Source organism: Homarus americanus, unplaced genomic scaffold, assembly GCF_018991925.1.
Source record: "Homarus americanus isolate GMGI-L3 unplaced genomic scaffold, GMGI_Hamer_2.0 scaffold39155, whole genome shotgun sequence".
NCBI classification, from domain to species: Eukaryota; Metazoa; Arthropoda; class Malacostraca; order Decapoda; family Nephropidae; genus Homarus; species Homarus americanus.
The window spans coordinates 359,844-372,744 of record NW_024737042.1 but is presented as its reverse complement, the minus strand read 5'-3'; the positions used below and the strand labels follow the sequence as shown (position 1 = coordinate 372,744).

At 42.5% G+C, this 12,901-nt stretch overlaps 1 protein-coding gene across 7 annotated transcripts in view; it reads left to right on the top strand.

Annotated features, from left to right (window-relative positions):
• LOC121872552 (sodium/potassium/calcium exchanger Nckx30C-like) overlaps positions 1-12,901 on the top strand; it is a 143,277-nt gene that overhangs the window by 112,594 nt on the left and 17,782 nt on the right. For 5 of the 7 annotated variants that reach the window (XM_042375356.1, XM_042375355.1, XM_042375353.1 and 2 more), the window contains one exon: positions 749-1,167. In XM_042375356.1, coding sequence (XP_042231290.1) covers positions 749-1,167 — 419 coding nt within the window. Of the gene's footprint in view, positions 1-748; positions 1,168-8,534; positions 8,727-12,901 lie in introns of all 7 variants that reach the window. The other 2 variants (XM_042375357.1, XM_042375358.1) reach the window with 2 other exon arrangements.

The window sequence follows — 12,901 nt, the reverse complement described above, 5'->3', positions numbered from 1 at the left end:
TACGAGACCCACTTTCACTCAAACGTCCTGTTTACGATTCTACATTTTGACCTTATCATTGGTCGTCCTCCTTACATATATAAATCTAAGAGCAGAAACCTTTCAGTCTAATCACGTCGACCCCAGCCAGCAACCATGTAGAGGAGCTCTACTGGTCCAGTCACCATGATGGGTCAAGTTTACTTCTCTATAACGAATGGTCTAGTCGTCTTCATATAATTATATAATATATCAGTTAGAGGTGTGCAGTACGTCAAGGTCACTCCCTACCACCAGCACACTTCATCCGTACTTTTAAAAATATACCATTAAAATTTCCTTCGGGTCCTTCTACTCTCCTGTAGAAAAGCTAAGGAAGGCTAGGATGTCCTTGCTCAAGTTTTAAAGCTCGCCTAAATGTAACACACACGCACACACACACACACACACACACACTGACATTCTCTTGTGGCCGTGACATTACAGGAACTATTTATAAAGACACAAACACAGACTCCACATCTACACTGTTCATTCTGGAGTTGGAGAATGTTTGTTCCTAAGTGCTACAACTCCGCTGCATATTGATGCATATTTGCATGCATGTTTGATGGAAATTTAGGTGTAGATCCCTGAGAAAAACTCTTCAGATAAGTGTAAATAATACTGCATACAATTATATGGTGAAGGGACTGGGTATCACTCTCTCCCTCCTCCACAATAGACAGTCATAGAGACGCCATTGCTAACTGTTAACTGTGTGTTACAGGGAAGGTGGACGAGAAGGCGACGCAACTGCACGCCATCGCCTCGCTGAAGGTGCTGCTCGACGCTACCAAGCCGCAGAATGGCCGCGTGGAGACCTACCGCTCGGATGGCCTTGCTCCCGACCCTCGTCCTGACAATCAGTCGCACGTAAGTGGCCGCTCGTCGCAGGGCACCGAGGTGACGCACGTCGACTCCCTGGCCTCCTCGGACGCCGCGTCGCACAGCGGACCCCACACCAACGGCGACCTCCAGTCTGAGGGCAACTCCGTGGCTAACAACGTGAGTTATGGCACCAACTCTGTGCGCAAGATACCTCCTAAGGCACCACAGAACGGCGACAACAACGGTGTGACCCCGGCACTACACCCGGCTGCCCCCGAGGTCACGGATACGGAGGCCGCCCTCCCCCCTCCACCCGCGGTAAGACTCGCTGACCCCGCCCCTTGGGACGACCCCGGGGGCCGCATGACTTCCACCTGGTGACCTTTGACCCCAGTCCCCAACACGGGGTCATCTCGGTGGTCATGTGCTGGTCACACACACCCATACCCTGTTTAATAGCATCTAGCCCTCGTCTGACCTGATCTGGCACGATGGAAACCCAGGCCAACCACGCCCTACTTACATCAGCCCACCAGCCCCCTACCACAAACACAGCCCTCACCAGCCCCTCCCACAAACACAGCCCCCACCAGCCCCTCCCACAAACACAGTCCCACCAAACCCTCTCACAAAAACGGCCTTCACCAGCCCCTCACACGCAGCCCTCAACTGCCCCTCTCATAAACACAGCCCTCAGTATCCGTCTCCAACAAACACAGCCTCATTAGCCCCTTCCCAGCCCCTTGATACATCCCCCCACACAACCCTTACCAGCCCCCACACACAACGTTCACCATCCCTCCACACAGTTCTCACCAGCCCCTCCTAATATAAACCTCATCAGTCCCCTTAAACAGTCCTCACCAATCTCCTAAACACCCCTCTCTAGCCCCTCTACACACAACTTTCACTAAACCCCCACACACAGCCCTCACCAACCCCCATACACAACCCTCACCAACCCCTTAAACAGCCCTCACCAGCCCCTTAAAACAGCCCTCACCAACCCCTTAAACAACCCTCACCAGCCCCCCTTAAAACAGCCCAACCCCCCTCCCTCATTTTAGCACTGTTCTTGGGGCGTCGAACACACCAAGATCACCAGAGATAACTCAATAAAACGTGAGAATATCTTTTGGTGGTTTGAATCACAGGTTTACCCACCAGGTAACTGTTATTTCGCCTCTTACCGAAAATGTGATCTTTCTTGGCCTCGCTAAACGTACACATAAAAAATATCCACATATATAATTATTCCCTGACTCTAAAAAGATAAATTGTAACTATTTTTCACCTAAAATATTTAATGATAGTGTTTTTTGTTTTTTTAATAACTGTGAATATCGTTACAATACGTTACAGTTCTTAATAATGTACAAAAAATAATAATTAGGAGAAATATTTTTTTTAGTAATGATGTTAGTGACGTAACCACAACCCCTCATGTTGGCAATCAATATAGAAATGCAATTTTACTCGAAGTTCTTGAAAAACTTGGAAATGCACCATCTACAGTAAACTATACTGAACTAAAATATATTCTGAATTCATTAGGTTATGTTAGGTTGTCTTTGTGTTTTGGGAACGTTTACTCAAAATATCATGTGTGTGTTACTATAGCTGGATCATAGCACTATATCCACAGTCTATTAAGAACTGAAAATTTAATTAAGTGAACATAAAATCCATTAATTATGAAAATTACAACAATCCGCTCATTACTACTCTATTTATTGCCAAAAGTCATGGAAATATTTCGCATTATTTTTGCACATTATGAGTCGGCAACAAGCGTCAACCCCCCCCACACACACACAGTTTATTTAACTATACTGTAACTGTGCTAGTGTGAGGTAGAAGCCCCGCGATCACTCTTGTGTTAGGCACATTTAAGATATATGTATTTATAGTTTTTATATATTGATCAGATTATAGATATAGAACCTAAATGATTTTTATTTATCTGGTTATCTTATTTTCTCTATTTAGTCTCCCATTTTTTTTTTGATTGGGGTGGATAGAGGAAAATAGAAACTTCTAAAAGGGAGGTTAAAGGGAGAGAGAGATAGGTGTGTAAAAACAGTATACAAAGCAACAGTACAGTATAGGGGTTGAGACAGACACAATACACACACTTACGTCTTCTTGTACCGTAATTAAATATTCATTCCCACGTCTCCTATATCACTTCACTGCGCATACTAAACTAGAATCGTCAGACTCGATCGTGATACATAGAGATTAATCCATTAATGGGGTGCCAACCAGTGCCAGATCAGGTGTGTACTGAGGCCAACTAGTGCCAGCTTTGGTCAGGGTCGCCAGGTGGAACAGCATGTAGCACGCGTGTTGTACTGACGTGCCGCGTCACCGTCTGCTCGAGTGCTCCTTCTATGTTCTCGTCCTTTTCAATGCCTCCTCGTCGTCTACGGCCCTCAAAGCCTTGGTAACCCAGACAGTTTCTGGCTGAGACTGAGAGTTTACCTGGGCCATGGTTGAGACTGAGAGCTTTACTGAGCCATGGCTGTGACAGTAAGCTCATTTGGGCCATGGTTGAGACAGAGAGCTTCCTTGGCCCATGGCAGAGACTGAGAGCTTCCCTGGGACATGGCTAAGACTGAGAGCTTCCCTGGGCCATGGCTAAGACTGAGAGCTTTGGATAAGACTGAGAGTTTCTCGAGGCCATGGTTGAGACTGAGAGCTTTATTGGGCCATGTCTGAGACTGTGAACTCCCCTGAGCCGTGGCTGAAACAGAGCTTCCCTGGGCCATGGCTGAGAATCAAGCGTCTCTCAGAGCCACCGAAATAGTCTGGGTTACAGAGGCTGAGGTGTGTTGTGTGTTGCCCGGGTGGCTGCTGCTTGCATTACATTATTCAGTAGTATGCAGTTCATTCTTGTGAGTTTATTGTATTTTCTCTCTACATCTCTTTAGTCTTTCTATTAGCTTCTTGCATCTCCTCCTCGCTCTTGTTTATATTTGAACTTATATCTATTCTGAATCTTGACAAAATTCTCTCACCAACTCTTTATTTCTTTTACGTATAAGATAATATTCTGGTATGCTGCTCCCACACACTCTGTTTCTAATCAAGTTTTCATGTCCCCTCGTTCTAGCCACAGTACCACCACACTTCGTCTCCTATACCTTCATTATTTTGTATCACCTGTTTATATGTTAATTCATCCCTTCAGAGCCCATTTCTTGTGATCTTTTTTGCACTTTTAATTCATTATGTTGTCTTATTATTTTTTCTAAATTCTCTCATTTGTTTATTATTGTTCTTTCCTTCTTATCTACAAGTCTTATATTCTTCAGAACCATCTCTTTCTCTCTACGTTTATCCTATTTATATATAAAAAAAAATTATTCTCTGATTTTTTCCTCGAATTCGTAAAAAAAATTCAAGTGTAATAATTCCCATTTCTCTCGTATCTTCAGATCTTTATCGTTATCTATTATGTCTTCTCTGTTCCATTGTGCTCTGTTACCCTAATTTTAATCATTTCCTATCTCCTATGTCACCTTTCCCGTTCGCGTTTCCTTTTATTTAACATTCCCTCTTTTTTCTTTCCTTGAATGCTATCCGCTACACTCTTCTCCTTCACACCCTCTTGGCCCCTCCACAGATCGTCTGAATAATAATATACAGTACAGTCAAAAAAATATCCCCCGCGTCTTTTATCAAAAGAAACATAGAAAAAAAAACCTACCCTCCCTGTTTATGAAAAATATTGGAATTATATGGATTACATTCCATAGTTTTTGTAACAATGAACGCGACAGTGATGTTTGTTGACATAGGATACGGGTCCCTGTGAATATTTACCATGGATATTTGTCCCCGTGAATTTTTATCAAATTACTGATTTTTATTTTATTTTTATTTTTTGCCGATTTGATGATCATAATACTATACTGTCTCTATTTTGGTTGGTATCTTAAAATATATATTTCTTTTATGGTCTTTCTCTCAATGAAAGTAATAAAGCAATGTATAAATATGCATAATATACATAATAACTGGAGTTAACACACACACACACACACACACACACACTCTACAGTAAATTGATGACATGTTAAACCAATCTTGTAAGACAATAGTAGCAAACAAGCATCAAAGATAATATTAAGAAATTTCCTTTATATCTGACCCTCCTCCTTCATATACCACAATGGTAACTTTACCCCAGCGTAGTTCTTCTTGGCAATACTGTTTTCTCTACGTTAACTTTACATTTGTTTCTGTTTTGTACTTCACCGACGTTCTCCTCGTCAATATTAAGTTCTCACGATCCCTCGCCTTCACGTCTCCTATCTCTTGCAGCTGTTTTCTGTCTTGTTCTCTTATTTTGTTTTTCTCTACTCAGACTCTCGCCTCACTATCGATACGTCTGTTTAAGTATCCCTCCCTCCTTCTCTTTCTCTCATATGACTTTGTTTTTATGCATTTTCTGAGGGTTTGTGTTTATGTTATGTTTGTGTGTTTAAGCAAGATTAAATTATTAAATGGACTTTAATATTCTTGATGTGCATTTGTTTTGTGGTGTGTTAACAGTTTGGTGTGTTAACAGTTTGGTGTGTTAACAGTTTGGTGTGTTAACAGTTTGGTGTGTTAACAGTTCAGTTAACAGTTTGGTGTGTTAACAGTTTGGTGTGTTAACAGTTTGGTGTGTTAACAGTTTGGTGTGTTAACAGTTCCAGTGCGTGTGTGTGTGTGTATTTGAACTGCGGGGTGAGTAGCCTTCACTTCATTTTCACAAAGAATCATCGACAGACTTGAGAAAGCGTTACTGACCGGCTTAATGAAAATTTAAATGTATATGTACAGATATTGTCATATTTTTTTAATGTACACAAAAGAAGAAAGGAGCAAATTTATGGTCTACAGCCTACTCGCAACAATGGTTCAGAGCCAAGACGAAATATACATTGATTATTATTGACGTCTTCAAAAGTTCATGGCTTCCAAACCCTTCCTCTCAATGTTACATGGTCTGGGGTCAGAATCAATATATTTTCCGATGAAATGTGCCAGGCTGAAGTTAACGGGTATTTTAAATGAGGAATTTCTACGGACTGGAGTTACAATGTTGCGGGTGGGGGGGAGCAGTTCTATTATCTTGTAGCACCTTAAGATGAAGTTACCGAATGTCTTGGTGCTGGTCGTCTTGTAGGATGAAGTTAGGAAATGTTTTAACAGAGGCAGCATACTGAAGTTAGCGAGTATTGGTAGTACTGTAAGATGAAGTTAGCGAGTATTGGTAGTGCTACAAAATGAAGTTAGCGAGTATTGGTAGTACTGAAAGATGAAGTTAGCGAGTACTGGTATTACTGTAAGATGAAGTTAGCGAGTATTGGTAGTGTTACAAAATGAAGTCAGCGAGTATTGGTAGTACTGTAAGATGACGTAAGCGAGTATTGGTAGTGCTACAAAATGAAGTTAGCGAGTATTGGTAGTACTGTAAGATGAAGTTAGTGAGTATTGGTAGTGCTGTAAGATGAAGTTAGCGAGTATTGCTAGTACAAAATGAAGTTAGCGAGTATTGATGGTACTACAAGATGAAGTTAGCGAGTATTGGTAGTGCTACAAAATGAAGTTAGCGAGTATTGGTAGTACAATAAGGTGAAGATGAAGTTAGCGAGTATTGGTAGTACAATAAGGTGAAGTTAGCGAGTATTGGTGGTACTACAAGATGAAGTTAGCGAGTATTGCTAGTACAATAAGGTGAAGTTAGCGAGTATTGGTGGTACTACAAGATGAAGTTAGCGAGTATTGGTAGTACAGGTACTGTAAGATGAAGTTAGCAAATATTGTAAGAACTGTTAGTACTACTGTATAGGATGAAGTTAGTGGGTGTTATAACTGATGAACTAGTACAGACTGAAGTTACAGGGAAGAGCATCTAAGAGCTGGCGACACCAGCGAGTATTCTGATACCTGATAGTGCTTGAAGGTGAAGTTAGCGAGTATTCTAGTACTTGGTATTACTTGAAGGTGAAGTTAGTGAGAGTTTTAAGGGTTGACAGTACTTGATGATGAAGTTGACGATTGTTCAATTACTTCATAGTTTTTAAGGGTGAAGTTAGCCAGTGTTCAAATACTTCATAGTTTTTAAGGGTGAAGTTAGCGAGTGTTCAAATACTTCATAGTATTTAAGGGTGAAGTTAGCGAGTGTTCTAGGAGTTGAAGTATTACTATTGAGCTCTCTTAATGCTGATATTACTGCAGGATGATGAAGAGAATAGGCTCTGTACTTGCTGAAGGTACTGTAAAACGCATGATAACTCTGTGATTGGTTGAATGTACAGCTGCTCAACGGTATACCAAGCCGGTTAGTGGCCAGAAGAAATACTAAACGAAGGTATCATGTTGCCCATTGGCCAATACCTGGATCTTAAACACCTCAACCAGCTGTGTTGGCCAGGCTCTCAACAGCTGTGTTGGTCAGGCTCTCGGCAGCTGTTTTGGTCAGGCTCTCGGCAGCTGTGTTGGTCAGGCTCTCAGCAGCTGTTTTGGTCAGGCTCTCGGCAGCTGTTTTGGTCAGGCTCTCAGCAGCTGTTTTGGTCAGGCTCTCAGCAGCTGTGTTGGTCAGGCTCTCAGCAGCTGTGTTGGTCAGGCTCTCAGCAGCTGTGTTGGTCAGGCTCTCAGCAGCTGTGTTGGTCAGGCTCTCGGCAGGTATATTTTTGTTAGGCTGAGATCATTTCCCCACCTTGTGCCGACTGCCTGGATCACCCAAGCATCCCTATAAACAGCCAGACAGAAAATCTTGCGAGTCCCTGAGTTTCCTTACACGGCCAAGGATGATCTGTTAAGAGGATCTACTGTATGTACAGCCTACTCGTTGAGACTCTTGACTCTCCCACAGTCTACGGCGAGCTAGCTGCAGTTTGTTTTTCCCGTACAATGTCAGCTGTCGTTCCTCTCGTCACCTGTTTTCTTAATTTTAGGATTCGTCGTTCATTACCAGCTCCTCCAGAGAAATGTGCGAGTAAATTAATTTCTGACAACCGCTAAGAAGGTCTTGGTAACATGTTTTTGCCTCTCAATCAATACAAATGAAGGTGATTGGCGCGGATAATGTACCACGAGAGCAAAGTACCGCCAACAACACAGTTCAGCTCTCAGGAAGTGTTAAGAGCTCACAGGCACATAAGAGTGGCGTGACGGGCCACAGTATACTCCTTAAGGGGTTACAGACATCCAACACCCACGCATAAAGCTGGGTCAGTGCGGCCACCAGCTGAGTCATGAGTAAAGCTACGTAGCTGAGAAAATATTGACATGGTTTGTAGAGACTCTCGTCGTGGCCGGACACCGAACTCACTCTCTGCACGATGATTTGACCTTGAGTGATCCCGTGAGTTGGGAGAGCATGAGGAGCCTGAACTAGTGTACTAGGGCACTCATAGGACACGTGACACAAGTACGTCACGCTGTGAATGGTTGTCATGCCGTGCCTGCGTGTGGTCCGTGTCGCTGGCGTCTGAGGTCGTCCAGGTGAGTATGGAGACCTGAGCGGTGAGTCAGAAGTGCATACTGCACTTTTCTTTCTCTTACACTGACTGACAATATTACTGCATCTGCCATGTTGGAGATAATCCCTGACTTAATACTGTTATGATGAGATGCATGAGTTAACTATCTCAATGTAGCGTAGCTCGTTCGTGGCCACTTTTCAGCCCAACGGGTCAGTGCTTGAAGAAATCACCCTCACAAACGCTCACCCGCTGATCAGTATGGCGGCCATACGAGACGCTGCCGTTTGGGACGATATAGAACCGGAGAATGCCTTAACTCCGGTGGAAACTCTCCCGCACGGCGACAAGCTCAACGGCGCCCAGCAGCAATCATGGACGACCTCGAACTCTGACGTACGTGTCTCACCACCACCCACCACCACCAGGAAATGTACACACCACCACACGACCTCACGACCCCTTCATCTACCACCCAGAAAAAATTGACATCTTTGCCCCACCAGGCCGTAACAGACACAGGTGTGATGCCACACGACTGGCTGGAAGGCTCAGGTGATGCAGGGGTGGAGAGGTGGTGGCACGGCAGGCACCCCACATAGCACCCTGGATAATGATAGCACCAAGGATGGTGGTAGTCCCACACAACTCTGGATGATGGTAGTGTGTGACAAGTAGTTCATAGTACCAGCACGTGTATATAAACCTCATGAGGTGCGGTGAGACCACACCACTGAGAGCACCACAAGGTCCGTTGCTTCGTGCAATATGTGTATTAGTTCTCACTCGTTTTCCATAATGTAAATAATCAAGTCTATGTAAATAATTAAATCATATCGTGATGAGTGAATGTTGCAAGAGTTGCCTCACCCTGCACGGCATGACGACAGGTTGACCTGCTACACTCGACCAGTGTCACGTTGATTACACTAATTCAGCCTTCGTGTTTTGTGATATATATATATATATATATATATATATATATATATATATATATATATATATATATATATATATATATATATATATATATATGTGTGTGTGTGTGTGCTGTATATATAATGTACACTTGTCCCATGCTTGAATTAAATAAGCAAAATTCCAGTTAAACCTGATAGAAATAATTCAGTATATTTCAGTTATGGAAAACGTGAATAAACAAAAAAAAATTGTGTCCTTCTCGAGAGAAATTTTATATAAATTAATAAAAAAAATTTCATAACAATTGTCAATTTACAGTCATATTGTAAATATGTTGTCCTTCATCTACCACTGTGCGCCGGTGCTTACATTAACCCTGAAAATTATATTAACCCTTTATAGGGCAAGGGTTTCTCTCAGCTGAATAAAATCGTCTGTCGTTAGCTAGAATAAGAAACCTTAGTGTGCCCCTGCACTCTGAAGGGTTAACCATGACGGGGTGAGCAGTCCACCACGTGTTGAACTAAAATCCTCTTCCAGTAGACAAATACACTGTCCACTACGTCTGCAGGTTTAGGGTCCCCTGGCAGGGAGCACAGTCACCAGGTCAAGGGTACACACACCTGGCCAGCGAATATATCTGTTACACTGGTGCGTGTGTCAGGTCTGGTCTCGGCCTGTCATATGTACGTCGAGCAGCACCAACACATTGTTTATATTGCATAAGGCTACGAGTTAGACACACACACACACACACACACACACACACACACACACACACACACGTACGCGCGGAGAATGGCACATCAGCGGGAAATGACCAATAAACTTGGCAGGAAGACTTGAAAGGCGCTATTAACCTTTATAAAAAAAAACTTGATGGAAGAATCGGTGGAAGGAAAAGAGAAGCAGGAAGTTCTAGCAGGGGGTCTTCCTGTAGCAGAGCTCTAGCGGTCATCCATAACCTTTTAAGCCAGGTGGTAAATAAATCGTTTTGTAGTCTGGAGTTAAAAACGTCACTCGGGGAGTAAAGGGGAGCCTTTCAAAGAAGAGTTTTAAACGTTTCCCGTCAGTGTTAACTTTACCTAACATTCGGCAACAGGCGAGTCGAGTTATTGGCTGCAAAAGACAAGTCGTTCAGGAGATAAGAGATTAGTTCCAAATGGCAGAAACAAGGGTTTAGGTTTTATAGGAGTTAAATGAAGGTTTAAAAGCAGAGATAAAACTTGTTTGAATTGGGAGTAAATGAAGTTCTCCAAGACGGAAGAGTTTAACCATTGTCGTGGTAGTGGGTTGTAGTATTAAGCCTCATTCCCCCGTTGGTTTAGGTCATAATTCTCAAAGCTTCCTACGTTAAATTCGTCCCTGGTCGAAGACACGTGAATATATCTCAATGGTGCATTTAACTCTACGACTGAAAGATAACCAAAATGGCTTCATAAATGTACCTATATTCGATGTAATAATATACGGCGTCCCATAAACTGCGTCAGCACGGGATGGACAAAGGCTTTTTCAAACATCCAATCAGACAGCATTTGTGTTCATATAATTTCGGGTCATTTGCTTTGAAAAGAACGGCAATAGTTTAGTGGTCCTATCCTAGTATTTTTTTTAGTGTCGGACATCAAGACGTGTTTACAATGTTCACAGTCTCTGGATATGGATCGATACACGAGGAGATAAATCAACTTTATAAAATAGTGTGAATCGTCTTGGAACCAAAACTTAATTTGAAAATTTTACGCTATAATCTTAATTAAAACGTCTATCGTTACAAGAAAAAAGTTATCGGAAATATACCGGTACATATTTTCTCTGCAAGTCTGGCCATTTTAGACGAACGAGAAATGGAAATATATACATAATATATACCATTAAATTGTCTTACGTTATCTGGAATAAAAATATATTTCCCATTAAATTAAAGCATCTTTCATGGGCAAAAACAAATTAGCATCGGAAATATTAGAAACTTTAAGTTTCCAAATAAATTAAGGCGTCTTCCGTACTAAAAAATAATCGATATCCTTACAACGCCTTATACTCACCATCACTCCAGGTGTAGAAAAATGGAGAGAGAGAAAACAAATCTGTAAAAATATGAAGGGAAAGTGAGGCCCCGAACTCTATCTCTTTCGACATTGATTTTCACCAGGGTTTAAAACGGAGGGAGGGAGGGCGTGGTCTAAGGGCGTGGTTCTCCCTCCCACCTACACCCCCCTCTCGCCCTCCCCCCTTACCCTCGCGCCTCTTCTGGTATCACTGTTCCTCTCTGCAATATGTTTATCATCATCAAAAATTATTTCTTCTTTTCATAGGTATTTTCTGCCCTCCAAATATTTTTCTGTGTACTTTTTAAATGTTTTCACGCCTCCAAAATGTAGGTTGACGTACCTTTCAAACTGTTTGAAGTTAAAAATGTTAGCATGACTGATGAAATTATTATTATGAAGAAAATTCTGGCCACTTTGACCTACTCATGTAGCCTAAAAGAAAAGCCCACAAAGTTCCTCTGACCCTTCAAGACACCTCCAAAGCATCTAGCGGCCTCAAAACGTTATGTTCCCCTTTAAAATGTTTATCTAGCCTCCAGAACATTCATGTTGACTTTAAAACATGCGTCCGGTCTCCAAAGTGTTTGCTTGATCTCAGAAAAGCTCGTGAGGCCTGCAACTCATTCTCATAGCCATCAAAAAAATAATATAACCTCCAAAACGTTCAGGTATGTTCTTAAAACCTCGAGAACGTTTTTATACCCGCCTTCAAAGTAATCATACCGCCTCCAAGACAGTCTTATTCTAGCATTAAAAAGTCTGTGGTATTTTCCCCGAACGTTGCTATGGCCTTCAAAACATTCTTGCAACCTGTAAAATCCTCACATATCTTCCAAAATGTTTCTTTAACCTACAGAATCTTTTTTGTAGCGTCCATAGCATTCATATAAAGTACTAAACGTTAACGTAGCCTCCAAAACGTTCGCTGACCTTCAAAAGAAATGGTGGAGAGGAGGGAAGAGCACGGGTGGTTGTCTCTCCCCCTTCCTCCCCTTTTGTGTTCCTCTCCTCTCCTCTCCTCTCCTCTCCTCTCCCTCCTGCGTCTTCCATTATCATTAGAGGTCGACTTATCGTTGCCGTGTGTCGTGACTCTCAGTGATTCGCGTACAGTGAGGTTGCTCCTACGTGATATCTTAACACACGTAGTAGTTCCCACTCCAGCACACAGACAACAGGAGAGTGTAGTCAGTTCACTTGAAGATTAAACACCACAGCTTATTTCACGTGGTAATTGAACACCCTAACGTTGTCCAAACCAAACGTTAACCTAACCCAACCCAACCCAACCCATCCCAACCCATTCCATCCCATCCCATCCCATCCCAACCCATCCCAACCCAACCAGGTAATTCGTGTATGTCTTCATAGCGTCGAAATTGTAACTGAGAAAGACCATTGTAAATAGAAAGGTTGTGTCTGTGTCCTGTTACAAGGGAAAAAAATTTATTCATGTAGGACGCCTTGAGAATGTGTCGTATTTCTCACAGATTAGGGCGCGGCAATCGTTACTTGAGGCTTGGCTATCGTTACTTGAAGCTCGGCTATCGTTACTTGAGGCTCGATTATCGCCACTATCCGGACATAGAAAAACCA